Below are 27,316 nucleotides of genomic sequence, written 5' to 3'. Positions count from 1 at the left end.
CCATAAACATGCTGCTATGTATTTTTGGTAGGCTTGCTGGTGGAGAAAAATGGACTGGAAATGTAGACCGGTCGCTCTGTTGCTCCTTCAGCGGACAGGGCCTGTATGCGATCGCGAAAGGCTGGGTTCTGGGCCAGTTTACCAACGGGCCGATCTTCGCGGTCCGCAAATCGAGCATCGGGGGATCCCTCGAACGCGTGGAGATTGCCTTCCACCCACTGGCGGCCCGACTGGAGACACGCTTGCTTCATCTTGTCGGCGGGTTCCTAATGATCATCACCATCCAGAATGTTCCCTCACCGGGAGGAAGTAGGGCTGCTCGCGACCATCGCTGACAACAAGCGCCGAGTGGGGACAATCATGGTAATGGCCAATGGAAGCTGCGTGTATTATGCGCGCGGCTGGACGTCAGAAAGAAAGTGCCGAACCCCCTTTCACCTTTCACCCCACCCAGCATTCCCGCGTACCGCCGCTCACCGCAGCCTCACCTCGGCTGGCAGCTTATCATCACCAGCCTAACGTTCGTCGTCTCACAGAAAAGTCGGATTCCTGTCTCTCGACCTGACACTGTGGACATTCTTCGTGACATATGCCGCGCCACTCAAACCACAGACCACCATGATGGATGCTGCAAAGATAACACAACTCTACGGTCAGTTACCTAGTCTTATATCCAAGGCCAGGCACAGTGTCATCTGGGGGGTGGACCTTGCACAAGGAGGGCAGGGGACTGAAGCTGTCATTCGGAAGGTAGAGTACTAGTCCGAAAGACGCCAGATGAATCTGAATTGTTGGCTGACATAGTCCAGTTCTTGAGCGCTTACTCTATTCTCCCTTCACTGCAAATTTCCCGGGCATCTCAGTCACTCAGAAGAACTTTGGAATGGCAGCGGTTTAATAGAGCAGAAACCATGGATGAAGCCTTGGCAATCGTCAAGGAGTCAGGGATTGCTCACATTACGCGCCTGCAAGGCAAGTTCGTTCTCTGGGTTATCATAGATGAGCGCGTCATCAAAGGTTTCGCATCTTCACACGAGGATTTCATGACTCGCCAAGGATTGATGCACCTGGGACTAGCAGCCATGGAAAGCCTAGCCAAGCTGGAGATTCAAGAGGCATGCACCGGCGAACCTATCAATGACCAGGCCGCTGCTTGTGTGGTCGAATTCAGACTGGCTCCAATACCTGCCGCTCAGCCACAGCGCGTGTCATCTCGCGACATGATTATCCAGAAACTAAGTGATCTTGTTTCATCAATAGATCTACATTATCCTTCTCTTTTGGATATCTTCTACGTGATTAATCCTTCGGAAGAATATCTTCTTACCCTTGGCGTGCCTGACAGGTTTCTGGCACACACGACTCTTCTATCCCATCGCGTGGATCTGGTACACTATCTGGGAGGGAAAAGCCGTTCCAGTAGAGTATGGTGGGGAGAGTGAATCGCTCTTCAATGGAGACTACCTTGTTGGCACTGAAATAACCGAACAGAACCCGCAGTCGCCAGGACAAATCACTGCAAGTGGGGGACAGGACGTCGATTCTCAGACTATTTCTGGTGCTAGCGCTGTACAAACGGCGCAGGTCAACGCCGATATCACCGGCTCAGGTCCAGGAGAACCAAGATTGATATTTTCGGAGAAGATCGGACCACCTACAATCATCCTAGACCCAGAGGATCTCGAGTCAGCGACCGAGCTTTGTCCTGGAAAGATGGGCGCTCGTATAGTTTGGGCTGATGACGATATGCTGGTCAAATATGGCCACGGCGTTCGTCTAGCTGAGGCTGAAGCAATGCACCTGGTATCCAATAGAACCTCGATACCCATTCCCAGATTATTGAGCGCTTACATACTTGACGGTGTCGGGCACATCGTGATGTCTTATGAGGAGGGAGAGCCTTTGGACACTTATTGGGACCGTGCTTCTGAGCCGCAACAGGAGAACGTTCTGCACCAGCTGCAAGACTACGTCACGCAAATGAGGAGTATCATCGGGCGGTTCATCGGCGGCATTGACTCTTCCCCTTGTAGAGATGGGATCTTCGAAGGTGGCTATGGAGATTACGAGTCCTATCGCTATGGACCGTATGCCTCCGAGCCCGAGTTCAATGAGGGCGTGGTACAGGCGCTGAGGGATCGCCTCCCACCGGAGTCGCGGGATGAAGTGAATCGTCCGGACTCTGCGTTTTCTACTCGAGAATACATCATGTACCAGACTTTCAGAGAGTTGCATGGGCACTCTATCGTCTTTACGCACGGAGATCTACATCCCGGCAACTTGCTCGTTCGCGCAGATGGAGTGGTTGTTGTGCTTGACTGGGGGCTAGCTGGTTACTGGCCGGAATACTGGGAGTTCTATCGGGCAATGTTCAATCCACCTTGGCGCCCTGTCTGGGATCGGATGATCGAAAAGTTCATCCCACCGTACTATGTTGAGTGCGAACTTATGAAGAAGGTGTTCGGTATAGTGTGGAACTGACGCAGCTGTATATAAACGCAAAGCACTCCCACGGCGCTAATAATTGTGTTAGGGTTTACTTCATTTGTGCTCCTTAGGAGACTGGTGGACCTGTTGATTTGAAGGACCGCTGATTAGGCTCGCTATGATGTAGCCTGCTACACATGTCTCGTACAATTGACAGAAGGGCAGTCGGTCCCAACGAGCATCTTCTGAGGCCGGGAAAGACCCGCATACGACCGAGATACCGCTTCTTGAGCTTGGAGAAGCACCCCGAGATAAGATGATACCATGAAACCAAATGACACATGGACCTCGGCTTTTTAGGTCATCGATATGCATCACAACGGGCTCGCTTGGGTGAGGCACACAGATACCGTGTATCTAATCAGACCGCGTCGACCCACCCCCCGCCCGCAGATTTGGCCGCGGGAAAGCTTTGCAGCAGATCGGAGCAGAGATAAGTGTCAGGCGCGATAGTTATGTCTGGGGTCCGGGGTGGTCTCCAGGTCCCAGGGGAGCCTACTTTGACGTGGACATAACAACCATCAATCAAAGTTCGAAACCTCAAGGCTGACGGCATGACTGGTGACAAGGGCTTGAAGAAGAATGACACCCAGGTGGGTCTGATGCTCTGAGTGAGGGCAATCCGGTTAATCACATAAAGCAGAACTGGGAAGTACGGGAATGTCCAACGGGAACTTAAAGCTCGACATGTAACCTTCATTGCCCTGGGAGGCAACATGGGGACGGGGCTGTTTCTGGGAATCGGGCGAGCATTGAGACAGTCGGGCCCACTCCCTCTCTTCCTAGGATATGCCATTGCCAGCTTCGCTCGGCTTATGATGATGATCGCTCTCGGTGAGATGGCCGCCTGGCTTCCTGTGCCTGGCGCTGTTCCTCAATTCTGTTCCCGCTACGTCGATGATGCCCTGGGTTTCGCCGTGGGCTGGAACACCTGGTTCAACGCAGTCATCACTCTGCGCGGAGACCTCCGCTGCGTGCAGCATCATCCAATACTGGTCGCGTGCAAGCCATGCTAGTGTTGCGGTTTGGATTGTGATGCTCATTGTGTTATTGCTGGCCGTCAACATCCTCGCAGTCAAGGTCTACCGCGAATCTGAGTTTGTGTGCGCCATTATCAAACTCTGTGGGATTATCGGGCTGCTCATTACCGCTCTAGTCATTGATCTTAGAGGAGTACCATCTCAGAACCGACTGGGGTTTCATTACTGGAAGTCTGATGGCATTATGAAAGAGTATATCGCGTCCGGACCCACTGGTCGTCTCCTCGGACTCTTCTCAGCGCTGGTCAACGCTTCCTTCTCTCTTGGTGGCGTTGAGACCGTCGTTGTAGCTGCCTGCAAGACAGGAAATCCTCGTCGAAACATTCCAGCAGCCATTGGGCTAGTCTTCTGGCGCTACTTGTTCTTTTTCGTTCTGGCGTCGCTGGCCCTCGGAATGATATGCCCTAGCAACAACCCCAAGCTTCTGGGCTCCAGCTCCTCATCCAATGCGGAGTCGCCCTGGGTGATTGCTATCCAGCTAGCAGGCATCCAGGCTCTCCCGTTCATTGCGAATGCTGTCGTCCTCATCGTGGGCATCTCGGCGGGAAATTCCTATGTCTTCATGGGATCGAGGTATCTCTTTGCGTTGGCGTCGAATCGACAGGCGCCGGCTATCTTCTTGCAGTGGACCAAGCGGGGCGTCCCTATCTACGCTCTCCTCGTCACCATGTCAATCTCTTTATTGACCTTTATGTCCATGGACTCGAGCTCCAGTGTTTTGTGTCAGTGGTTCCAAGATTTGACGACAGTTTCCAATTTGTGTGTCAATTCTCCGTCCGCACGCGGAGGTATTGCTGACCTGCTGCAGATACACATGGATCGCCATTTGCATTGCATATCTCCACTTCCATGCAGCTCTCAAGCACAGCATGTGGACCGCGCCTCTCTTTCGTTCTCATTTCCCTGGCAGCCGTACTCGACATACTTTATGCTGGGGTACCTCACTATTGTGGTGTCTTTCAATGGCTTCAATGCCATTGCGTGATTCGACACGGCAGGATTCATCACATCCTACATCGGGTTTCCGCTCTTCTTCGGCCTGTTTGTCTTTTAAAAGCTTGTAAAGAAGGCCAAGTGGAAAGGGGCCAAGGAGGCTGATCTATTCACAGACAAAGCTGAGCTTGATGCAATTGAGTGGGCTCAGGAGGCTCCAATGACATTCGTCGAGAAGCTGTGACTTTGGCTCGCGTGAGACACTGTTGAAGATAGTGCAGTGAGATGAATCCGAATACTGTTTGTGATTGCATGAGCAAGGAAGAGATGAACATCACCCACTGGCAGGTCTTGAGTTTTTTGTTGCACAGTGGCGGCGGTAATTTACCATGTACTCAATTTCCAAATTGCAGGGGGCAAGAAAATCCACCTGTGAAGTATATGCTCCGTTGAATACGAAAGACCATCGAATGGCCGCACTGGTCTTCCGTAGTTGAACAGATCTAGACCTACGATTTAGCTGTGTCACTCAAGACGCCGCTTGTACACCTGAAGAAGCTCGACAAAATGACAGTGAGTTTCAGTCATGCACCAGCCAGTTTCTACGTTTGTGTGATACGTTCTGGGGTCTACTGGCATTCGTTGTGCGGGGGTCATGGAATGTCACAATACATTTCTTAAGCCTATATACCGCTTAGACCAAGTTACGTTGTTTCAGAACAAAGTGGAAAGCCTCGTCCAAGATCTCCAAGCCCTCTCCAATCTCCTTCTCCGTCACCGTAACCGGAGGATCCAGGCGGAAGACACCCCCCATCCCAGGCAAATTGACAAGGTTGCAGGACAGACCACACACCATCGCTCGGTCAGATACAGCTTGCCCAATCTCCGGTCCCGGTGCCCGAGTCTCACGGTCTGCAATAATCTCGATGCCTTGCAGCAGACCGCGGCCCCGAATGTCCCCAATGCACCAGTATTTCTTCTGCAGCTTGTCCAGCCCCCTGCGGAGTTGAACGCCTCGTTCCGCGGCGCGCTGGCAGATGTTGTCACGCTCGACAATCTCGAGGACCTTGTTCCCCACCGCGGCCGTCAAGGGGTCATTCAGATGGGTGGTTAGCCAGAGAAAGCCAGCCTCCTTGCAGCCACGCTCGATCTCTGCAGTGGTGCTGACGGAGGCAAGAGGCAGCTCACATCCTAAAGTCTTCGATAGCGCGAGAATGTCAGGCACAACGCCATCGTGCTCGAAAGCAAACATCTGCCCGGTACGCCCGACCCCCGTCTGCGCTTCGTCCATGATCACGAGCATGCCACGCTTCTTGCATTCTGCTACCATGCGCGGGAGGTACCCATGGGGCAGATCGAGAATGCCCCCAGTCGAGAGGATCGGCTCTATGATGAAGGCCGCCAACGCCCCCACGCTCTGGCGGTCGACCATGGACCATCCGTAGTCCATCTCGGTTTCCCAGTCGTATGAGCCATCGGGCTTCCGGAAGGGCGACCGATACGCATACGGAGCCGGGAAGGCCAGCTGGCCCGGCATGCAAGGCCCACCGCGTCGACGACCGGCAGAGTAGGTGGCGGAGCCGGCACCCTGTGTCAGGCCGTGCTAACTGGCGGCAAAGGCCACGATCTCGAATTTGCCGGTGTAGCACTTGGCCATCTTGATGGCAGCCTCAGTGGATTCGGAGCCCGTGTTCAGGAAGAAGGACTTCTCCAAGGGTCCCGGTGAAAATTGCGCAAGGCGTTCAGCCAAATCGACGACCGGGTGGGTGATCATGTTGCTGGTGAGGTGGTCGAGTTCCGCGACGTATTTCTGGACAACGGCGACGATCTCTGGGTGCGAATGGCCGAGCAGAGAGCTCATTTGGCCCGAGGTGAAATCCAGGATTTGACGGTTGTTGGCATCATAGAGCCGCGTTCCCTTGGCCTTGGTGATGACCACCGGTGAGTAGGGCACGCCTGTCGACATTAGATATTTGTCTGCCCGGCTGAAAAAGGCGGTCGTCGAATCAATGGAACCCATGTTGGATACTTTGTTGTGAGGTGGTATTCAATCGGAGAGAGAGAGATGAAGTCTGAAGTGAGAAGCAGATTTTGGAAAGTCAAGAGGGTCTTTAAAAGGCTCTTGTGAGGTGAGATGTGGTGGGGATGATTGAGATAAGTTGCCCGCGGCCAGAAAGGGTGAAACGCGATGGCCGCGGGGAGAGGGGCAACCCTAAACAGCCAGGCACGTTGCAATCATGATTCTGCGTAGGACATGCCTCATGTCTCATCTCCCACGTTCAGCACAAGTTGAATAGGAGAATTCTTTCATTTCCGTCACTACTCAAAACCCATACCTATACTTTAGACATCGAATTCGCCCGGGAATCCAGTGATCCCGACGAAGAGCTCCTCCAGAGTAGCCGGGTCCATATCGATGTTACAAGGTAGATCGGCATAATCTGGCGCCAGGAGACTATCATCGGTTTGTATACTGTGCATCCCCACTTTCTCAACCAAATCACTGCAGTGCGAAAGACAGTGATCCGCAAGATCCCATCCATACCTCTCTTTGTGTACCCGCAGCGCGTCAATGAGATCTCTCGCAACTTTCAATGGCTTGTTGTGAGGCTGGTGTCTCATACGCAAGCCACTTCGAAGCAGTAGCATCGTGGCTGACGTGAAGGAGAACGCGAGCACTGGAAGCCAGAATCCACAGAGCTGATCCTCCGTTAGCCCTTGCACAAAGTACGCAATGTCTTCGGCGGCCCGTTGAGCAGGGATGTAGAATGGTGAGAAGCTATTGTCGTCTGCGCCTGCCGAGCTCCTACTGAGACCAAGCTGTATGCGCCGAAGCAGAAGCTTGACTGCGAGGTAAGCCAGACGGAAATTAGCAGCACTCGGTAGGTCCTGATGCATTCCTCGAAGAACGAGATTGCGCATGTCTTCAGCCAATGCCTCCTCCCACTCATTCAGCATGCGTTCCAAGTCTATGGCGGATTGCTCAACCACTGGGAAACTACTCGACACGGCATATATATGTTCTAGATATCGGGCGAGTACATCCGTCAGCGTGGTCAGCGCAACGAAAACAGAAGCTGTCGATCTTCCATATGGCGAGGCTTCGACAGCAAAGAGGTCATCTGCCGTTGGAAAAGGCACATCGTACTGAGCTCGATGGACTTGCAACGGTGTTCCATAAGCTAGGCTGCACCAGCGATCATGAATCAGGGCGAGCCACTATAGCCGAATCCGAAGACTCCTCTCGAGGGACGATATTCCCCAGCCCGAGGGGTCGCGGTGCAGTCCAAGAGCATTGGCGAGGGCAACTGCAGTGCCCACCATTCCACCGTTGCCAAACATTGAGGTGCTGGGTCGCCCACAGACGTTGATCAAGATCGACATTACCGTGGATATGCCCGGGGACAAGAACAGCTCTGAATGCAGGGCCTCGTTGGCTTGATTCCAGATGAAACGCATGTCGGGAGGATTGTTCGTTGATAAAATGGAGGATGCTTGCCAATAGACCAAGGAGTTGGCATATAGATTACACAGTAAAGCAGGCGAGAGTTTGTCCCTCTGAAGAGAATATGCACTTCTGAATGAAGCTTCGTCAAAGATTGGGAAGCATACATTTGCTCTTTGAAAAGACCTAAAGAATAGCATCAGTCAGCTGAAAGGAGCTGCCAAGACAAGGGCCAGTAGAGACCGACAGATCCAGGTATTCCTCCATGTTGGGCCTGTTGGGCCCCATATACTTCTCAATCACTTCACATTTGGCTGCAGCCAGTGTCTGGCTTGCACAAACCCCCAACGGCCTCCTTGGGACCAAGTTAAATCGTACCGGTCTGAAAGAGCGATTAGATTCGGGTCCCGTCCAACTGAAGCATGTTTTCTGTGCAGTTGGCAGGGCTGACAGATAGTTCTCAAGAAATCGGTTATCCTCCGCTACGGCCGGGCTGACAATGTGAGGGTTATCATCCCCAGATTCAGCAACCATTCCCACTATGCTTGGCAAGGCACCGGATTCTTGCTCATTCTGCGGTGTGTCATTACTTTCCAGACCTGCTATGTGCATGCGCCGTGGGCCAGCCTTCTCTCGTGCGTTAAGTTGGATGTGCCTTCCACGGCTTTAGACCTCAATGCCTCCACCCCATCAATCTGGAGATCCATCATGATCTATAGCCAGGAGTACAGTACCCGCGCCGCAATATATAACCCAGTGGTCCGTCTGCGGAATAAAACTTGTTGGGTCGACAGTCTCCAACAACCAAAAAGAAAGAAAGCTGACTAGGTAAGGATTGCAGAAGCTCGGGGAAGCTTAGAGTGACTACCCATCTGCGTTGATGGTGTTTTTGGTGGTGATGCTGCTGCTGCATGAGCAACTCGCTTAGCAAGTTGGGATAGATCACGTGCTACAACCCCGACCGATGGACTGACTAAGCTTTGACTCATCCGATTGATCCGATTCACCTCGGCTTCTTTCTTTTACTTGGGTTTCGTTCAAGTCACCGGCCTACTAGCAATCCCCATTCTCGTAACCACACATGGCCGACGCAACTCCCCCGGCCCGCGCCCGCATAGCCTGTAAGGCCTGCAATGCTAGACGTGTGAAATGTGATGCAGCCATTGAACGACCGTGTTGGCACTGCCGCACGCGCGGCACTCCTTACGAGCTGATAGAATCGCGCCGGGGCAAATACGTGCGGACCACGCCCCGCCGATCTCGGACGCTCTCCCTTGATAATAGAGACACCCCCAACACCCCCAACACCCCCTTGTCGGCTGAACCTCACCGAGAAGCTGCTATCGATCGTACCTTGCAGACAACAAGCTCCCCTGGCTCCTCCGCCCTCACCTATATCATCGAGGTCAACTCTACCCCGAGGCATGGTTCCACCCACCCATCCAAAGTCCACTATCCCATTCCACCCTCGATCGCCCAGACCCTCTCACATAGCCCCCGGGCCGAAGATCCAGTTTCTCTGCGAGATACTCTCATCCTACCGCCCTCGCCTGTGGCCGAGAAGTTGATTCGTGCTTTCTTCGAGCTGATCCATCCTGCCTTTCCGGTCGTTGATCGGCACGAGTTTTCCCGCTTGTATGCCCAAGGTCAGGCCTCTCCGCTCCTCTAGCAGGCTATTTACCTTCTGGGCTTCACGGTAGGAGACGAAAGTCTTGTCCATGCTGCGGGATACAGTGACCGACTCGTGGCCAGGAGAACGCACTACCTCCGCGCAAAGGCCTTGTATGATGCAGACTACGAAACCTGCAGTGTCACCATCGTAGCAGCTCTGCTACTTCTGGGCTTCTATTGGTCGGGGCCCGAGGATCGAAAGGATACGTGTTACTGGATTGCATGCGCAACCAACGTAGCACAGGCGTTGGGGATGCATCGGTCGTATGTTTCTGGAGGTCTCACCCGGGGAGGCTTGGCTGACTTCCATCTAGCCTATTACCTCTAGGCACACCCCGATCAGTGCGCTGCTTGCGGAAGCGTATTTGGTGGTCGGTCTATGTAATGCAGCACTGGGCAAAAGGTTCATAGGGGCGATGCTAACGGAGCCAGACTCGCGATCGACATACGGCTGCGGCCTTTGGTCAACCGTGTCGTATTCGAGATGAAGACTGCGACATCGAACCTCTTACGCAAGAAGATTTCGACTTTGATAATGACTATGACCACTCTTTGATTCCAAAGCAGGAAGACTACCATGTTTTGTATGTCATGGAGATGTCGAAGCTGGCCTCAGTCCGTGAGTCTCATGTCTGCGAGGCACAATTCTTGCCCTGGGGCCGGTGGGCTGACTTTGCGGGACCCTAGTCGGAGACATTCTTGTGGCGGAATTCAGTCCTCGGCGTCCGGCGCTGGAGGAATACGAGACCAACGCGTTGGCAGATCGACTTGCGCAATGGGAATCCTACTTGCCGGAGCGACTGCGACGAATACCGCCTGATAATGGATTTGGTGCGTCATTCTGGGCCAACATGCTACACATGTCATATCAGTAAGGGTCCTCGCTAGCAGAGAGTAGACGATATTAACACCTCGCAGAAATTACTACATTCTTCTCTTTCGGCCCAAAGCAATCGACCACCTGTCTTCTGTAGATGTGGAGAGAGATACTCGTGCGCGTATGGCTGCCGACGCAATCACCCGTATCGCAGAGGATCTTTTGGCTGTGGGGACTATCCAATGTACTCAAATCCATTTGTAAGGCCATGATATCTCCTTGCCAATAACGATATCCAGTCGCTGACCCTATATGGTGCAGTGTACCAGCATTGTTTGGTGCCCTTTTAGTGCATACCTTTAACATCTGCCGAAGAGATCCCATTCGCCAGAGGCTGGCTGAGAACAAGTCACGCCAGTGCCTTCTCGCTCTTAGCGAACCTTCCAGATCGTGGCCTGTCCGGATCTGGTTTGCAAAGGCTTTTCTGAACCTGTTGAGACGACTGATAGGACAGGGGTCGCGACAAGGCGGGTCGATTATCAACGTCTCGTCCACCATTGCGGGCCATTCTAGTCCGGCTCCATCTGCGTCCGTTGACTCGACTGAACCACACACTCTGAATAACATTAATCCTGCTACGGCATCTCGTCGACCAAGCAACGTCATTCTCTCCGAGTTGGACAGCGCTGAGCCAAGTCACCAGCCCGGCCATGGCCACGAAGCACTCCTGGCGGATAATCAGCCTGCGAGCAATTCCTCCCAAGCGACCGAGCAGGTCCTCTATGATACCTTTTTGGCTGGCTATATCGACCAAACCTTTGATCCCGATCTATTGGTGCTTAATAGTCTAGGCTCATCGTTACCGTTCTTTCCTGGGGGTTTGCCTGACACCGAGGAATAGTACAATTCCGATTCGAGAGGGGGGGGATCTTGCTGCCAACAACACGGCCTCGAGTCATAGACGCTAAAGAAAAAAATCCCTCACATGAACTCCATTCAGTGCTTAGCCCTCCAAATGCCTCAAGCTAGCCCTTGCTTCCCATCCGTTTCAAGAACCACGATCCTCTGCCTTTCTTCCTTTACGGTGGCGAACCGGCTGTTCTTCCTTAGCATTTCCCCATGCTTGAAAAACAGCCACGGCAACGGCATCATGAGGACCGTGAGGAATGCGAGAGGACTGGTGGCCCACTGATACCCAAGCTTCTCATACATTTGCACTCCAAACAACGGGAAGGCAGCTGCGAGACAAATGTTAGCGACGTGCTACTTCAAGGAAACCACTTTTACGGTCGCTTCGTTGGAATACACAGACCTGCAAACGAGCATCTTGCAAAACCATTGGCTGCAAGTGCGGAGGCCGCATATTGGGGATACGCGTCTACCTAGATACGACATGTGAGTAGGTAGGGATTGCCTTGCAGGAACAGAGGCACGTACCAGAAATTTGAAAATGCCGATGAATGCGAATACCACGCTTCACTAACTAGAAAGTCAACCTGTGATCATATCGTGGCCATAGCTAGAAGCAATTGCTGGGAGTGCGAGTGAATATACGACTCACCCACAACCGAAGACGGCGGACCCCATGATAGGGAGTATCCAGTGAACACTGGGGTAGATTGTCCAGCCAAACCAGAAGAGGCCAGCGGGGATCAGGATACCCCCTAGAATTGCTGGGGGCAGCCTATACTCTGGCTCACTGCTTCCGCCCTCGTGATGACGTTGTATCAGACGCTCACGGATCTTGATCCAGAGTGGGTTACTGGCCGCTCCCATCAGCATCCCTGTGATGATACCGAGGAACGTAAGGCCGATCTGCCAGAGTTTCATCGCATGCATGGTCCGGAAGACCAGCGGAAACGCTCCGAAGAACAGGTATAGAATCCCCAGGAGGATGGCCGAATATACGTCTAGGCAAAGACACATTGGTTCGAAGAACAGCAGTTGAAATGGACGAACAAGGGACTGTACAAGAAGCCGACCAGTCGAGCGCGGGGCTGTCCCTAACTGTGCCGTAGGCCGTTTATTTCCCAAATTCGAGTCTGGCTTTGCACGTTTATTGCGAGGTTTGACCAAAGAGTTCGTTTCTGGCGCCGAAACGATTATCGCGATGAGCAGAAGTAATGACCAAATGAGGACAACGTAGTATGTCCACCTCCAGTGCAGATAGTAGTTGATAAAGCCTCCGACCAATGGCCCCAACGAGGGCCCGATGAAAGGCGCACAGGAAACGCCGCGATGACCATCGGCTTCTGAATCTCGTTTGGCGAGAATAGGTCCCTTACGGTCCCCCCTGCAACGGCCAAAAAGGTACCACCGGCGAGACCCTGGACAAAGCGGGATACAATGATCAATGCCATATGTATGGTAACAACAGATGGGATCATCCAGACAATGAACAATGACCAGGAGATCAGGTATATGGGCCTCCGACCGTAGGCTTCGCTCAAGGGGCCTGTGAGCAGCGGGCCTAGAGCAATTCCTAGGACAGAAGACGACAGTCCCAGAGTGGATATAAAGCTTGTGGTGGTCAACTCAGCGTTCATTTGCGTGTATGTTGTGGTATAGATCGAGCTGGTGCATGTCCTAGTACATTGGTCAACACGCAGCACTTCTTTTGGAGAAGCAGCAAGGTCGCGTACACACACATACTGCCTGTACAGACAATCCATACAATGGCCCACTTGTGCCACTCTGATATAGGTTGAGGGCATTGGTGGCCTTGTTCAGTGAAGGGTGATGAGGTCACCCGAGAAGAACGATTACCATCAGTGTCGCCTCGCATGGTGATGCTCCGGAAGACTGACACCGATGCAGCCAAGCCTTGAATTTATACTCGGAATAGACAAGGTAGAAATTTGATACTTGATGCCAGAATAGATATGCGGTAAGAGCCCGAGGTGACTGATGAAGAAGCCGAGGTGAGTGAACACAGGACCAAGTTAGGTCTTCCCGAACCGAACCCCACTTCGCAGCATCATCAACTTCCTCATCATCAGCGTCCTCCTGATTCTGACTTTATCTACAAATTTCTCTCGTCTCCTCGACATCCCCTACGACACCAGTCACTGTTACTTCTCTCTTTTACTGCCTACTCTCTACGACCGCGAGCTACCCACAGTGGCATGGATGGTCTCAATCCCGATGATAAGAGAGTTGGGGCAGTGATGGACCAGCATCGCTTGTCCATGCGAGGTGCCTGCGGCTTCGTTAGTCGAGACGTCTGGGGTCCTCGTGAGAAGTCGATGGGCAATCCCTGGACACCAACAAATCCTTCTGGAACGTAAGCGCACCCAGTCCTACTATCCGGGCAATTCCCCGTGATAACCGAACAAGAGTCATACTTCGTCTCGCGAAGAATAGTCTCATGCATGAAGAAGTCGTGGGGTTCATCGAGGCCAATGTGCGCACCAAGGTGACATCCCAACCTAACAAGGCCAATAGCTGAGCCAACGAAGACAACAGTCAAGCCCACAGAGCACCTTACGTATAGCACCGGCCCCCGAGGATCACGTCATCGGCGCAACGCGGCGGCTGCCTTTCTGAATGAGGAATTCCACCCCAATTACACCATCAGTGCTGAGAACCTTTTCGTCACCCCTGGCTTAGCTAGTGCAATTGACGCACTAGCTTGGGCAGTGTGCAATGAAGGAGATGGCATTCTGATTCCGCAACCGTTCTATAATGGGTTCGGCGTCGATATCCTGAATCGCAGCAATGCTCGCGTGGTTCCCGTCCCGTACACCGGGGTGGAAGGGTACTCGAGTCTTGAAGATCTCTTCTGCCCCAACGTCCCCAGTACGGCCTTGGAGGCCACGTTTTGTAATGCGAAGCAGAATAGTATTAATCCTCGTGCTCTTCTGATATCACAGTGAGTTTGTCGATCCCTTTTAAAACGGGGTTCGAGTTCTCATGTGATGGAATGACAGCCCGCACAATCCGTTGGGAAGGTGTTATGTATGTACTGTAAGCCTTCTCGACCCTTTTCGTTTGTCACAACAGAAACATTTAACATGAATCAACAGCCCCGTCAAACTATACAGGCATTCGCCACCTTCTGCGGCATACACAATCTCCACTTCATCTCCGATGAGATATATGCGCAGTCCGTCTTCAACATCGCAGCTCTCCCGAACGCTGTACCTTTCGTTTCGACACTGACGCTGGACATCTCGCGACACATGAATCCGGCCATGGCTCACGTCTTATACGGTGCGAGCAAAGACTTTTGCGCGAATGGCCTGCGCCTCGGCCTGGTGTGTACCCAGAACGAGGGTGTCCTAGGCGCAATGTCAAGTATCAGGTAGGTACTGAGTTTGAGCTGTTCGAGCGGTGCTGATAGATTCTTGGCAGTATATTTTCATGGTCACCTCATCTCATTCAGGATGTCTGGGCAGCTATGTTAGCTGACAAGGACTGGCGGACGGGCTTCATGCACAGGAAGAAACAGCTCATGGAGGAGCACTACCGCTTAACTACTGCATTCTTTCAGCAAAACCGGATACCATACTGTGTGAGATGTAAGTTCGATGTGAAGCCGAGTTTTTCGGGGTCGCTTTCCCGAGTTAACTGACCCATCCTGAGGAATGCCGGCCTGTTTATCTGGATAGACCTCCGCCATCTGATTCGACCAACCTCCAAAGGGTTATACTCCGCGTCGCCAGCAAATAAAGCCTTGATATTAGTAGACTACAAGGAGCGCGAAGTAAAGATCGCCGAAACCTGTGCCAAGAATGGGGTGTTGATCGCCCCGGCCATGTGTACGTCCCAAAGGAGTTTGGCTGGTTCCGCGTCACTTTCACCGTGGGAAACGAAGCCTTGAAAGAAGGCCTTGAGAGGTTACAAATGTCGATTAGGGAGATAGAAGCAATGGGAGCCTGGTGATGCCAAGGCCAAAAGACTCGAGTGATTTTAGACTGCAGGCTACAATGGTCCGACCGCAGGACTGGATAGCTGACTAAGCACATGCATTGTGTCGAATGTTTTTCAAAAATGCGGTTGGATGTCTTTCCTTACCGCTTCTTTTGCACTCACCGCCGATGTGCCATTTGCACGCGGGAAGAACAACACACACTGGCCTAAGCCACCTGTATTATACAAAGGGCAATTGTTTGTTCTCCCATGCAGTCAGATCAAGACATTGAGCTCTTATAGTATTGCATACGAGGGAGGTTGATGTGAGCTACCCGATAGTGGAGTCAAAGTACAATACTTCACCCAGCTTACCTTCTCGAACCGCTTTTGGGACACTTAGGACGCTCCGTTTGCTAACAGCTGTCCTGGGCTGTCCTGTACTGTACTGTGCGGATACGCCCCCAACCCACTTAAAGCATCGATGGGCCGGCCCACCAGCCTCCCGCCTCCCGTCTCCAGATTGCCTCAGCTTTCATTTATTCCATCTCTCGCTACTCTCCCTGACTCGTACATCTGTCTGTCACCACCATGATCTCTCGATTCATCCCACGCTGCCTGCTGTCAGACTTCATCTGGCAGGACAATCCTCGATCACTCTCCCATGGGCAAATACCACCCACCCCTCGACCGACTCACCCCCGACTGCGGCGACTGTGGGGCATCGTACATGACTACCTCCAACGGTTCTCGCAGGTGTATTGCGGCTGGGTTGGCATCCCCTTTGACAATCAAATCGCCCAGCTTCCATTTGGGTTGATCCTTAAATGGTCGGATGGCACCCGACTCGAAGAGGTTCTGGCAATGCAAGTCGCCCGAGCAGCTGGATTCCCAGTTCCACGAGTCATCAGCTATGGGGACCATCCGGATACACCGCATGCACCAGTGTCAATATTGATGACTCGTATGCCTGGTGCAGAGTTGGGCCAGGTCTATGAGACACTAAGCAGCGAGAACAAAGAGTCCGTGTTGAAAGAGCTTAAAGGTTATCTGCAGGTTATGCGCGCATGGCCAAATCCGTGGGGGAGTCGGATTTGCTCGCTGGAGGGCACCGCAATCCGAAGCGTCCGCATCCCCAATCACTTGGCCGGTCCCTTTGAATCGGAAGAAGATTTCAATAAATATTTGATCCAACCGGCATGGGCAGGCGGGTTCCCATCTGAGGAGGAATACAACCATGCTCTCAAGGTTGCCCGAGGAATAGAGAAAATGCCACACCGTATTGTTTTCAGTCACGGCGATCTGAAACATCATAATATACTAGTCAAGAATGGAAAGGTCACGGCATTTCTTGACTGGGAGTCTGCGGGCTGGTATCCTGATTACTGGGATTTTACTACAGCGCTGCGATTTGCTCGCAAGGACTTCTGGTGGTACGATTTTGTTCTTAGAATCGGGGGTGATGCGTACTTGGCAGAATTGGACTGCGATCGTGCATTGAGCTCTCTAACAAGCGCTTCATATTATTGGTGATGCTGTCCGACAATCCCGGTGACATTATCAACCTGGTGTCAGGCACATGGATGTGTGGTGTCTGGTCGGAATTCTCAAAATAGTCTTGGCGGGCGATGATTGGGGACTAGCTTCATCATACTCTATGGATACATTGAGATCTCATGTAATCTCTCAGAGGTCAGAGACAAGTATATCGCCATCAACTCTCCCTCCCGGTACATTATAATGCATAAACGAAACTTGCGACGACGCCTAGGATCTGTTGCAAATCGCACAATATCTGTGGCTGGGAGCTATCCAAGCTTTTCAAGTGGAATGGGGGCTGTCGGATACACATATCCGTCAGTTTAAAGCACATCGTTGGTCTAGGTGCAGGGTCAAGAATGCGGCTTACTGGAGGAGGTTGCTCACAGTCCGCACAGGGATGAATTGGCGAACGGCCTCGGCTGAAGATTGTCGGCAGCATCGCTCGCATGTGCATTCCCCCAGCTCTTGGCTTCAGCCTCCAATTCCTCAAGGCTCGTGCACTTCAGGACATGGGCATTCTGCAAAAGAGCCAGCACCCGGAAAAGCCAGACACGGCAGGTGGTGGCTGGCTGGTTCAACTGATGATCGTATGTCCGGATGGTTTGATCCAGGGCATCCTCCCAACCACCGGGCACATCAGCAATTCCAAAAAGTCCCACCAAAAGAAAAGATTTGAACACCCCAGAAGTAGGTCCGTGGGCGGAAATCCAGCCACTTCCTTGTTGCTTGATATGATACTTCGTGCCGCCCCTGCGGCTGTCCCGATGGAAATAAAGTCCCCAGTGAAAGTCATTCGGAATGGGGGGATGATGTCTGATGAAAAGGAGAATGTACAGCCTGTTGGGTTGGAGATCTGCGAGGGACATGATTTGAAAGAGGGTGGTGGAGCGACAAAAGAGTACGAAGTTCAGATCCCACCTGGCAAGAAGACGAGGTCGGGTGGCCATGGCGCCTATTATAGCTAAATTGCCTACTCACTTCAACGACAGGCGCTGCCTTCTGGAGTTCTATCAATAGCTGCATCATAGGTAGTAGTAGTCCTTACATGAACTCTTTGCATCAGTAAGCGCCAGAGGCAGTTTTCATGAGCGCTACATGGCGTATGTGTGGTTCAATGGAATCTACTTACAAGGGCGATGGCCAATAATTGCTGCCAAGGATATTAGATTAAACTCCGACGGTCGAAGGCTCGCGACATCACGCAAGCAAAAGAAAGTGAGCACTAAGTAAGCTTGGGAAAGAACTGCTAATTATAGGTCAACGATAAGCGCCTGGGGCCTGATGTGCAGCCAAATCAGCAGGTGTCGATCAGGGCCGGGAGGTGCTTGCCACTCCGGCGCTTAATCCAGCGGCAAAAGCCGATGCATCCAACAGATCCTGTTCAACTGTTGAAGACGGCCGGGCAAAGACTTCAGGACAGGAGCTGGCTCTGGTTACCTATATGACTGGCAATTACAGTGCGTACTGCTTCTTGAATATGGAGTCGCCTGAATCCCTTTCCTGCCTCCCTTCGCTGCTGACGGGAATCCCGGGCTATCGCTTTCCATACATTCTTCTCATCATATGCGCTGCCAGGGGGGCTATTCTTGCTCATTCTGTCCCAAGCACCCAATAGCTTCCCTTTAGATATCCTGATAATCGGACAGGTACTCGATCGAAGCCCTTTTGATCCCAGTACCACGGCTCCAGCTTGAAGGATAGCTCAAAGGAGGCGGGTATGTGAAATACCAAGAGCAGCTTGGGTGGTATCGTTCGTGTAATCTGGGCCCAGCTAGCATCATCAATGTCAATACCACTTCGCGCGATAGCGCGGTGGTTCCAGCCGATATGCATACGAGCGCGGACATTCGATCCGTCCCACCTGTCGCATTGGAGGAGACTTTCGATCAGGGTTCAGGGATAGGTCCGGCGGCGCGAATGCCGACCACTTTATAGGACTCTATCCATACGTTCCAAGATCTCATCAACATTTGACTTTCGGGGTATGCATCATATCGAGGGACAATAGATATACACCAATCATCGACCCGCCACACAGAGTGGAATACGCTGGCACCCATGCTTCATTCAACGTGTAGGGGGTGCCTGGAATTGCACGTGGGATTTATGCACAATTGGCCTTGATTTGCCCGAGTATTCTCCTCTTGTCGCACATACCTTACTCGCGTATACGGATGTCAGTTACCCCTATGTTTCTTGTGGGCATTCACCAAGTCGATCTTGCTCTTTACAACTTGTGGGATATGCGACGTCGACTTCATCTGAAACTCGGATTATAGTATGAGGAAATTTCTCGAGATCAATGTTGGCATCCTCGGGTGCGATTTTCAGGAGTGTCTCCCAACCATAAGAGAGCCCCTGCGACTTGACATCATGCCACAATCCGTGTGCAAGGTGGACGGACACTAGGTTGGCTTTTCAACCGAGATACACCACATTCGTTCTAACGAGCGCCGGCAGGTGGAAGCAATTCAGGTGGGTCTACGCTAAGCTATATTTAGGCATGAAGTACGACCCCGGGCTCCAAGAGTATTAGGTAAGTAATTGCTCTCCCCTGGCCCACAGAGACCAAGGTCTATAAAACCGGCCTTCATACTCGATCAATCTCGCTCTGTCCACTCACAAACAAAACCCACTTGATATGGCTTGCTTGAATTGAAAGTTCACCACCTACCTATCTAGTTCGCATCATGCCCGCCGCCACTGAAACCCCCGGCCATATCCCTGTCTCCGAATGGCCCAACCTCGAGGCTCTCGCTGTCGGCTACGACGAGCATCTGATGAGTGCGTGTGAAAGACTAACCGGGCAAACGCTCACTCTGGTTTTTCCCAAAGCCCCACGTGTCGCGCACCGCTTCCTCAACGATCACACCCTGGAGTGGGAGGTCCTGTCCACCAACCAGCGGGGGCACGCCGAGTACCAAGCCTTCGAAGTCCGACCCAATACATTCTTCGTCGACCTTTACAAAGCAGACTGTGAGGAACAAGTCACTCTGGTGCTGAATCAGACCACTGGTCAAGCCATCGTTGCACTCTCCGGCTTTCACATTGTGAATGGGACCAAAAGGACATACACGAAGTTCTCCGATGCCGCTCTTGACGGGATGGACGGCGCTCGCCCTTTTGAGCTCACGGAAGATCTGATTGGAAAGCACATCCTCTACCGCTATACCCCGCGGGACGCGTACGAGCATGTGTACTTGAACCAAGGCACATTCACGTGGCATTGCCTGACCGGAACGGAGAAAGGGCTGGCAGATACCGAGCCGTGCAAGATGCTGAAGTTGGGAGAGAAGTTGTATCTTCTGTTTTGGAGCGAGAAAGTCATGCCGGTCGAATCCGTGGTGGTGGTAGATCTGGAGCAGATGCGGTCCACGGGGCGATTCTTCTGCTGGGATCCAAAGCCGGCGAAATTGGTGCAGATGCGGTTCGGATCTCATGCGACGGTGTTGGCCGAGACGGATGCCACGCGGGTTGTGCAGTCGAAGATAAGTCACCTTTGATGAAACTGTAGTTAGCCTGGTTAGCTTTAGGAGGGAGTCAACGTCAAGACAGAAAATCTTGTGCATAGCCTTCTTACAGTGCTTACAGTGCAGTACAGCTGACAGTAGACTACGGAGTACTATGTACTGTACAGCTGAGGGTCAGTTGACCTACCGATAAGATAAGGAAGTGGGGAAAGGCGGAGCATTTCCGCCCCACCACAATTACGTCGACACACTCAAGTTAACTAAACTACAGGCAAAAGGATTATAAAGCTTATCCTCCCCTCCCTCCCCCCAAGTTGCTCCCATTCGGTCCACTGCAGCCGTGCCACCCCAAGCGAAAATATGCCCGTTTATAAGACCTCCAATCCCCGGAAAAGGGTCAAATCACGCGGTAGGGTTCCAACTGCTCCAGTGGATACGCGAAAGGGAGCCCATGCTAACTCCATCGGCGGACAAAAGCTGGCTGTCGCACCTGCAAACAACGAGTGAGTGGGCCCAATGACTTCTGGAGTGCCCGAATTGACCGGCCATCGCAGCGTCTGAAGTGCGACGAGAAACTCCCATCTTGTTCTCGCTGCGAGAAGCGAGGGCTAAGTTGTCCAGGGTATACAAGGAATGTAAAATGGTCCGACAAATATGAGCGCTGGCTGCCGGGCGAGAAAGACCAGGACCACACCTCCAGCAAATCCCATGCAGACTGGTTCATTCAAGAGGCCGGTAAGCTGGAGGCTGCCATCGCCGGCAGGGCTGATGGCTATACCGCTACTCAAAGTGGCAGCTCCGCCGTCGACATCACCGACTCGGACGATCCAACTCATAGTTCGATTACTGAGTCGTACCTACCATGCGAAGGGCGATGGACCACATCACCTCCCTTGTCTCCGGTGCTACATGGCTATCTGGAGCCGTTGACAGACAGACTGTTGAGGTATTACTTCTCGCGGGTTTGTGGCATCCTGTCCGCCTTTGACTCGCGCCAGAACCCCTTCCGATCGCTGGTCCAGGAGCTTATGCCCACCCATCCAGCGCTGTTGCACTGTGTGCTTGGTATGTCTGCTGCGCATTTGCACCAAAAGGAGAGAGGTCAGACGAGATCGCTCCGGCATCGTGCACAGGCTCTATCCGAACTGGGATCGAATATCACCCAGGTCATTCATGCCGAGAAGGCAGTGGCACCACCCAGCTCCAGCACGACCGCCCTCCTGCTTACGGCAATCATGCTTGGGATGACCTCCGTAAGACTTGCTACCCCGGCGGTCCCGCAGTGACGCCTTCGCTAACCTGGCGCAGACATGGCACGATGTGTCTTCCCTAGACCTTGTCCATCTGCAAGGCGCCCGAGCGTTGTTCAGACAATGGAATGGCCCCGCCCTCTGCGATCCGCATTGTAGCTTTCTGGTAGGGGTAATGGCTTTCTGGGAGTCACTTGCCTCGTTCCATGTGGACCAGGACGTCGAGTCTGTAGATTACCTGTTCGATGTCTGTGGCAACACGACCAGTCTTGGTGCCTGCGTTCCGAACCCATTAACGGGTGTCTGCACGGTATTGTTTATCTACATGGCTAAAGTAGGTGCTTTATCAAGACAGCTTCGTCACTTTGACCGCCTTTGGGGTATATCGAGCGCCCACGCTTCCAATGGCGATTCTTATGCCCCTCTTCTCGAAAAGGCCAGGGCGATTGAACTCCTGGTGCGGTCATACTCGCCGCCCCCTCTGCAATGCATCCTGGAGACGGCGGATGATCATACTCCGCCTGTTCATCTACACACCATGAGCCAAGTGTACCGGCTGACCATTCTGCTGGAGCTGTATCGATTGTTCCCTGGTTTACTCGGTCCTCCCGCTTGCCAAACTGCAGCGGACCCGGGATTGTCACACTCCAGCCACCTCCTCGTTTCCCTTGCCATTGAGATCCTGACCTTACTGCTATCGCTAGGAGAAAGTACGGGCACCAAGGCGATCCAATTACTTCCCTGGATTATTGCTGGAAGCGCCCTGCAGAATTGTGTGGCGTCACCCAGTCCCCTCACACCCTTCCCCCTCAGTTGCGGTTCCTATGCGAGCATTATGTCGATCTGTCATAGCAGTATGACCATCCACTATTGGCGAACGGTGGTGCGTGAGAGAATTCGCAGCCTGCATCGCTATGTGGGCCTGGATTCCGTGGGATATGCCACTCGGCTGGTGGAGCGGGTATGGCGGCGGGCCGATCACCGGGTCGGCGCTGCCGATACGACACGCCGTCTGGTGGGTTGGACCGAGGTGATGCTGGAAGAGAACTTGCAGACTTTTTTTGGCTAGAGATAGCAGCGTCAGCAGAGTATTCCCCTGTGGAATCAACTTATCAATTTGTACTGGATTACCGCCTTGAGTTGATAAGATCGATCTGCCCTTCCGCCTCGTACTTTATGCTCTAAACTGGCTTAGTGCAGTGACGGTTCCGATTCCCAAGTTTGCTTGATTGCCCGCCGGTCTCGGAAGAGGGAAGTGACCTCCGGCTTAATTGGCGAATGGCCACGGCGAATGGCCAAGGCGGTGTGACTCCAAGTTCCACCGCCCGCGGCGTATCACACTCGCACATTGTGACCACCCACCCGTCACAACTCCGCAACATGCCCGGCGTCCCCTCCAGTGAAGCCTGCCATGCTTGCCGCAAGGTGAAAGAAAAATTCCGCTGACATTTCCTTCTAAGGTACATTTCTGCACAATTTTCCCCGCAGGTTGGGCCACACTCAGGTGCTGGACTCGGCTGCCAGCGCTCTAGTTTCCCTCTACCCGTTCTTCTCCCGGCGAGAACCCCCTCGTAGTATTTAATGCACTATGGGAAAGCACTGGGCGCCTTGCGCGTGTGACTCTAAGACAAACTTGGTTATTGCACCGAGTGTGCTGATGGTAGACCAAACCTTTCTTGCGTCCGAGCGTGATGGCCATGACTGACAGTTGGAAGGGAGTAGATTGATGAAGAAATCACCAATCTGCGGGTACAATTACCGCCTGCCTTCAGGGAGAAGATCACCACGAAGATCCAGCAAATGTCTCCAATCCCGCAGAATGACCCTCTGCCACGATCGACCACTACGATACTCGACCTCGGGGACATACAAAAGAGGGACATACTTGGCATGGCTACTTTCTTGCTGTATACTCTCTGGATCTGTGTTGGACCGGCTTTATGGCTCAGAGTGCAGCATTCTGTGCACTGCGTAGCGCGGCAAAACACTAATTACGTAAATTACACACCACATGAGCACACGTCGCCTGATCAGAGACTCCCGTTCTGGCGGCCGATCAAAGCTCGCAGTGATGCAGAAAGGTTATATTCTTCCATTAACCGGATGCAACAATCTATCGAACTTCTCCATAGTCATGGGTGTGACTAGGGGGGATCCCCGATGAGACATCAAAGAATGGTGATGAATGAAGGAACACAAAAGAGTTAACGGTGCCCTTCCTTGCCACTTATTATTGGTCATCTAAGATCCGGCAAGCATCTCTAGTGAAAGATACACCCCGGAAGCAGCTGTTGCAGTCCTCATGTCAGACTATGTGGAGCAAACTTTCGCCGAGGTCGTTGGAGCGCCCAAAGGCCTGAAGGCGCTCCACTACGTCGACTATGCCCACCGACTACAGAACATGGCCCGTCGGATGTTCCAGCAGCATCTCAGTGCCGATCGACTCCAGGTGTACGTTGATCGGGCGCCGGCAGATCCCGCAGGCGGCCCCAATCCCGATAAGTCGTATACCGACATCTTCATCTACGACCTGTTTATCAGGTTTTCTATTACTGCCGTTCTAGATGGGATTGCGAGCTTCGATGGCAAAAATGACCCTCAAAATCTAGGTCGAAATGTTGATAAGAGCAATTTGCATCTTCGTTACCTGGAATGCACCACCAATCTTCTGGGCTCCTGCATTTTGGAGCACATCAACCGGGACCTCAAATTCCGAGGGGCATCAACTGTGAGGCTACGAAAAGAAGATAAATCAACCAGACAAGAATTCTATTCTTAGAAAAAAAAGAAAAAAAAACCTACAGAATCTTTACTCTAGACTATATATATATAGAATTATAAGTATTTAAAACATTTATAATTAAATATGTAATAGATTATTAAAATATTCATTATTATTTTTTTTTCTAATCCACAAGGGTTGGTCTGATGGACCTTTATCAGACCTAGGGTGGGGCCCGGTAAGCATTCTGATTGGCTGATATATCTCCCGATATAATTTATTAGATTAATATAATATAATAGATTAGAAGAAGAAGTAATTAGCTAAATTATTTAAAATTATATTTAATTATAAAAATATTACTTATTTACTTATTTTTTAAATAACAGTATAATATATAGTAAACTATTTAAATTATAATAGATTAAAAATTTATAGTTTTTAGATAGAAATATTTACTAACTGCAGTTATTGTTATTTTATAATAGTCTAATTATTCTAATAAAATTATTACGGGATTATTAAAAATAATATTATTATATATAAATTATTTTAAAGCTAGAATATTTTAATTATTTTTTATTATATTAAAAACTCAGCTTCTGCTTATTTAAATAGTATAATAAAAAATTTATATTTTATTTAGCTTAATATACTGCCAGTAGTAATTTATAAATAATATTAATATAGGGTTTGATCTAAAAAAATTATTTATTATTTAAAGTAATTTATTTATAGTATTTTTTATAAGTAGACTATAGTAATCCAGAATAATATTATATATAGAGTGGCTAACGGCCAGGTCAGGTTAATGGTAACGGTTAAAAAATACAGTCAACGGTTAAAGTATTTTATAAGATATATAAATTCTTTATCTTAATGTTTTAAGCAAAAACTGTAATCTAATTCTAATATTTATAATTAAATCATATTTATTATATAATATACTTATATTACAATAAATTACTTAGCAGTTAAAAATTACCATATAAAATCATACTAAAAATGATTAGTTATGTATTAAATACAGGCTAGTTGTATTAGAGTGTAATATATTTGTAATATATAAACCAATATAATATATATATTCAATTTCAGAAAGAAAACATTTAAATCTTATTTTCTTTAAGGCCAAATACAAGTTTTAGAAGCTCAGTTTTTAACCTGTTTTTTAACCAAAATCCACTCTAATTATATAGTAGAATAATATTATATTAAATTTTAATATAGTATTATTTTCTATCTAGTTTTAATTACTAATTCCTGGAATTCTTATTTTTAATAATAGTATACTGTATTATCGAGAATATAAATATAATTATATTATATAAATAGTAAATAGTATTTAAATCTATTAAAAAAAATTTTATAAATAGTTATAAAATCTATACCAAGGTCGGTTAATTTTATAAAAGTAAATAATTTATAAGATTAAATTTCAGTAGTTATATAAAATAGTAGATTATTAGTATTTATTTTCCAGCTGATTTAAATCATATTATATTTATATTTATAAAAATCCTAAATTACAGCTATTTTATATAAAATAAACTAACTAAGCAGTAAATATTATAATTTAAATATAAAAATATATACAGACGGTATAAAGATAGTAGATTATTTAGACTAATGATATATAATACTAACTTATAGTTGCAGATAACCGGATAAATAGTATATTTATAAAATATATTATCTAACTAGTTATCAATATATATAGTTATATTTAAAAAAAAATCTCGTAATTCTATAAAATAGAATATAGTACAGATTTAAAATATTATAAAATAAATAATCTAAAAAAGCTAGTATATAGTCTAGTATTATAAATAAGCTATTTATATTAAAACTATACAGTTAGAAATTAGATAGATATTATACTAACTGCTATAGTTATATATAAATATTATTAATATTACTAAATATATATAATTATAATAAAAGATTTTAAGATTTATTATATAAATTCAAATATTATATAAATAGTAAAGCTTATAATATAGATTTATATTCTAGTAATAAAAAAAATAGCAGATAGTATAACAGCTAATAATTAGCCGGACCAGCAGCTCTAATTTTATAAAAATAGATAATAGAATAACTAATTAAATAATAAATATATTTAAATAAATATATTTAGAATTTTATATTAAGCTGCTAAACTAGAAGTATTAGAAATAAAAATATAAAAACAGACTGGTATATATTATAATAGTATTAAACTAATTAAAATATAAATAATATAATTTTAAAAACTATTTTTTTATTTTATTATAAATAATTAAAATTATCTGCTTTATAATTATTTAGAAGATTTTATAGCTGGATTTTTATATAAATTAGATTATTTAAATATAAAAGCAGACGGGCAGCTGTATTAACTAGCTATTAAATAATATTATTATAATAAATAATTTTAATAAAAAGATTAATATAAAAAACTATATTTTAGTTAAATTAAAGTTTTAGTTACTTTTTTTAATTTTATTTATATAGAGTAGGAATAGACAGTCTTAGATAAATATTTAATAGATTTAGAAAATATAAAAATTATTCTAAAAATAGATAAAATAGATAGTCTAACAACTAATAGTATACAGATACTATATATTAATAGAAATATTATAAGATTAGTAGATATATAAACTAAAAATTTATTATAATATTATTATTTCTAAATATATAATATAAATAGATAAAAATCAGCTGCTGTATTAGTATATTAATTTTAGTATAAAATAATTCCGAGAATTTATCTATAAATTGGCCGGAATAGTATAATAAATTTTATATAATAAACTATTATTTTAATAGATATTTAAGATTTTATAATAATAATTATATAATAATTTTATATAGTAGACAGTAGAATAGAACTTTTTATAAAATATATAAATATAGTAATCGGTAAACAGATAATAATAATTAATTAAATAAATATAAATAAAATTTATAGTATAAAAATAATTTATATACTAATAATAGCTGGATCGGATATAGATTAAACTAGTCTACTAATATTTTTATATTATAATCTGATTTAAAGAAAAGCTGGTGCTATTAGTTTATATTATTCATAATTAGTTTA

At 48.6% G+C, this 27,316-nt stretch overlaps 13 protein-coding genes across 13 annotated transcripts; 9 read left to right on the top strand and 4 right to left on the bottom strand.

The window, feature by feature from the left end:
• Positions 1-618: 618 nt before the first annotated feature.
• Positions 619-2,568, top strand: BO66DRAFT_423624 (aminoglycoside phosphotransferase family protein; the record flags this gene model as incomplete). The annotated part of the gene is made up of 3 exons (XM_025650117.1): positions 619-652; positions 751-1,334; positions 1,405-2,568. The coding sequence occupies 3 exons, from the start codon at positions 619-621 to the stop codon at positions 2,479-2,481; spliced, it is 1,695 nt and encodes a 564-aa protein (XP_025499040.1). The 3' UTR covers positions 2,482-2,568.
• Positions 2,569-2,965: 397 nt separating this feature from the next.
• Positions 2,966-4,772, top strand: BO66DRAFT_423623 (uncharacterized protein). Its single transcript, XM_025650116.1, has 5 exons — positions 2,966-3,080; positions 3,141-3,421; positions 3,468-4,286; positions 4,383-4,479; positions 4,585-4,772. Exons 1-5 carry the CDS (start codon positions 3,042-3,044, stop codon positions 4,702-4,704), a joined length of 1,356 nt encoding a protein of 451 aa, XP_025499039.1. The 5' UTR covers positions 2,966-3,041; the 3' UTR covers positions 4,705-4,772.
• A 382-nt stretch (positions 4,773-5,154) lies between these two features.
• BO66DRAFT_415249 (aspartate aminotransferase family protein) lies at positions 5,155-6,480 on the bottom strand (the record flags this gene model as incomplete). Its single annotated transcript, XM_025649526.1, has 2 exons — positions 5,155-6,048; positions 6,085-6,480. The coding sequence occupies 2 exons, from the start codon at positions 6,478-6,480 to the stop codon at positions 5,155-5,157; spliced, it is 1,290 nt and encodes a 429-aa protein (XP_025499038.1).
• A 323-nt stretch (positions 6,481-6,803) lies between these two features.
• Positions 6,804-8,517, bottom strand: BO66DRAFT_415248 (fungal specific transcription factor domain-containing protein; the record flags this gene model as incomplete). Its single annotated transcript, XM_025649525.1, has 4 exons — positions 6,804-7,647; positions 7,681-8,091; positions 8,198-8,320; positions 8,357-8,517. 4 exons carry the CDS (start codon positions 8,515-8,517, stop codon positions 6,804-6,806), a joined length of 1,539 nt encoding a protein of 512 aa, XP_025499037.1.
• Positions 8,518-8,986: 469 nt separating this feature from the next.
• BO66DRAFT_443203 (uncharacterized protein) lies at positions 8,987-11,294 on the top strand (the record flags this gene model as incomplete). The annotated part of the gene is made up of 7 exons (XM_025651493.1): positions 8,987-9,540; positions 9,658-9,840; positions 9,905-9,947; positions 10,009-10,195; positions 10,264-10,447; positions 10,495-10,653; positions 10,715-11,294. 7 exons carry the CDS (start codon positions 8,987-8,989, stop codon positions 11,292-11,294), a joined length of 1,890 nt encoding a protein of 629 aa, XP_025499036.1.
• On the bottom strand, positions 11,255-13,178 carry BO66DRAFT_462487 (MFS transporter; the record flags this gene model as incomplete). Its single annotated transcript, XM_025652377.1, has 6 exons — positions 11,255-11,631; positions 11,706-11,775; positions 11,831-11,867; positions 11,955-12,548; positions 12,626-12,979; positions 13,036-13,178. 6 exons carry the CDS (start codon positions 13,176-13,178, stop codon positions 11,414-11,416), a joined length of 1,416 nt encoding a protein of 471 aa, XP_025499035.1. The 3' UTR covers positions 11,255-11,413.
• Positions 13,179-13,518: 340 nt separating this feature from the next.
• Positions 13,519-15,277, top strand: BO66DRAFT_415245 (pyridoxal phosphate-dependent aminotransferase; the record flags this gene model as incomplete). The annotated part of the gene is made up of 8 exons (XM_025649524.1): positions 13,519-13,676; positions 13,730-13,796; positions 13,852-14,264; positions 14,323-14,350; positions 14,419-14,696; positions 14,747-14,913; positions 15,004-15,131; positions 15,167-15,277. The coding sequence occupies 8 exons, from the start codon at positions 13,519-13,521 to the stop codon at positions 15,275-15,277; spliced, it is 1,350 nt and encodes a 449-aa protein (XP_025499034.1).
• A 410-nt stretch (positions 15,278-15,687) lies between these two features.
• BO66DRAFT_214918 (aminoglycoside phosphotransferase family protein) lies at positions 15,688-16,971 on the top strand. The gene has a single exon (XM_025642620.1). It carries the CDS (start codon positions 15,836-15,838, stop codon positions 16,775-16,777), a length of 942 nt encoding a protein of 313 aa, XP_025499033.1. The 5' UTR covers positions 15,688-15,835; the 3' UTR covers positions 16,778-16,971.
• A 195-nt stretch (positions 16,972-17,166) lies between these two features.
• BO66DRAFT_443199 (uncharacterized protein) lies at positions 17,167-17,652 on the bottom strand (the record flags this gene model as incomplete). The annotated part of the gene is made up of 1 exon (XM_025651492.1): positions 17,167-17,652. The coding sequence occupies one exon, from the start codon at positions 17,650-17,652 to the stop codon at positions 17,167-17,169; it is 486 nt and encodes a 161-aa protein (XP_025499032.1).
• Positions 17,653-19,048: 1,396 nt separating this feature from the next.
• BO66DRAFT_214900 (molybdenum cofactor biosynthesis F family protein) lies at positions 19,049-20,405 on the top strand. The gene has a single exon (XM_025642619.1). It carries the CDS (start codon positions 19,477-19,479, stop codon positions 20,287-20,289), a length of 813 nt encoding a protein of 270 aa, XP_025499031.1. The 5' UTR covers positions 19,049-19,476; the 3' UTR covers positions 20,290-20,405.
• Positions 20,406-20,588: 183 nt separating this feature from the next.
• Positions 20,589-22,680, top strand: BO66DRAFT_214871 (Zn(II)2Cys6 transcription factor). The gene is made up of 4 exons (XM_025642618.1): positions 20,589-20,665; positions 20,734-20,759; positions 20,811-21,509; positions 21,565-22,680. Exons 1-4 carry the CDS (start codon positions 20,617-20,619, stop codon positions 22,573-22,575), a joined length of 1,785 nt encoding a protein of 594 aa, XP_025499030.1. The 5' UTR covers positions 20,589-20,616; the 3' UTR covers positions 22,576-22,680.
• A 533-nt stretch (positions 22,681-23,213) lies between these two features.
• BO66DRAFT_395578 (uncharacterized protein) lies at positions 23,214-23,525 on the top strand. Its single transcript, XM_025648250.1, has one exon. The coding sequence runs from the start codon at positions 23,326-23,328 to the stop codon at positions 23,479-23,481; it is 156 nt and encodes a 51-aa protein (XP_025499029.1). The 5' UTR covers positions 23,214-23,325; the 3' UTR covers positions 23,482-23,525.
• Positions 23,526-23,808: 283 nt separating this feature from the next.
• On the top strand, positions 23,809-24,656 carry BO66DRAFT_405673 (uncharacterized protein; the record flags this gene model as incomplete). Its single annotated transcript, XM_025648985.1, has 5 exons — positions 23,809-24,234; positions 24,340-24,347; positions 24,382-24,466; positions 24,531-24,543; positions 24,652-24,656. The coding sequence occupies 5 exons, from the start codon at positions 23,809-23,811 to the stop codon at positions 24,654-24,656; spliced, it is 537 nt and encodes a 178-aa protein (XP_025499028.1).
• Positions 24,657-27,316: the final 2,660 nt, after the last annotated feature.

Source organism: Aspergillus aculeatinus, assembly GCF_003184765.1.
Source record: "Aspergillus aculeatinus CBS 121060 unplaced genomic scaffold BO66scaffold_66, whole genome shotgun sequence".
Lineage (NCBI taxonomy): Eukaryota > Fungi > Ascomycota > Eurotiomycetes > Eurotiales > Aspergillaceae > Aspergillus > Aspergillus aculeatinus.
This window is presented reverse-complemented; position numbering and strand designations above follow the sequence as displayed.

Bases quoted from the DNA above. Each gene is read 5' to 3' on its own strand.
- BO66DRAFT_423623 (XM_025650116.1), top strand. From the start codon at position 3,042: ATGACTGGTGACAAGGGCTTGAAGAAGAATGACACCCAG. The intron at 3,422-3,467 runs GTTCAACGCAGT...CGCTGCGTGCAG, and splicing joins GCCGTGGGCTGGAACACCTG to CATCATCCAATACTGGTCGC. The intron at 4,287-4,382 runs GTGTGTCAATTC...ACTTCCATGCAG, and splicing joins TTGACGACAGTTTCCAATTT to CTCTCAAGCACAGCATGTGG.
- BO66DRAFT_214918 (XM_025642620.1), top strand. From the start codon at position 15,836: ATGATCTCTCGATTCATCCCACGCTGCCTGCTGTCAGACTTCATCTGG.
- BO66DRAFT_214900 (XM_025642619.1), top strand. From the start codon at position 19,477: ATGCCCGCCGCCACTGAAACCCCCGGCCATATCCCTGTCTCCGAATGG.
- BO66DRAFT_214871 (XM_025642618.1), top strand. From the start codon at position 20,617: ATGCCCGTTTATAAGACCTCCAATCCCCGGAAAAGGGTCAAATCACGC. The intron at 20,666-20,733 runs GTAGGGTTCCAA...GGCGGACAAAAG, and splicing joins GAAAAGGGTCAAATCACGCG to CTGGCTGTCGCACCTGCAAA. The intron at 20,760-20,810 runs GTGAGTGGGCCC...CGGCCATCGCAG, and splicing joins GTCGCACCTGCAAACAACGA to CGTCTGAAGTGCGACGAGAA.
- BO66DRAFT_395578 (XM_025648250.1), top strand. From the start codon at position 23,326: ATGACCCTCTGCCACGATCGACCACTACGATACTCGACCTCGGGGACA.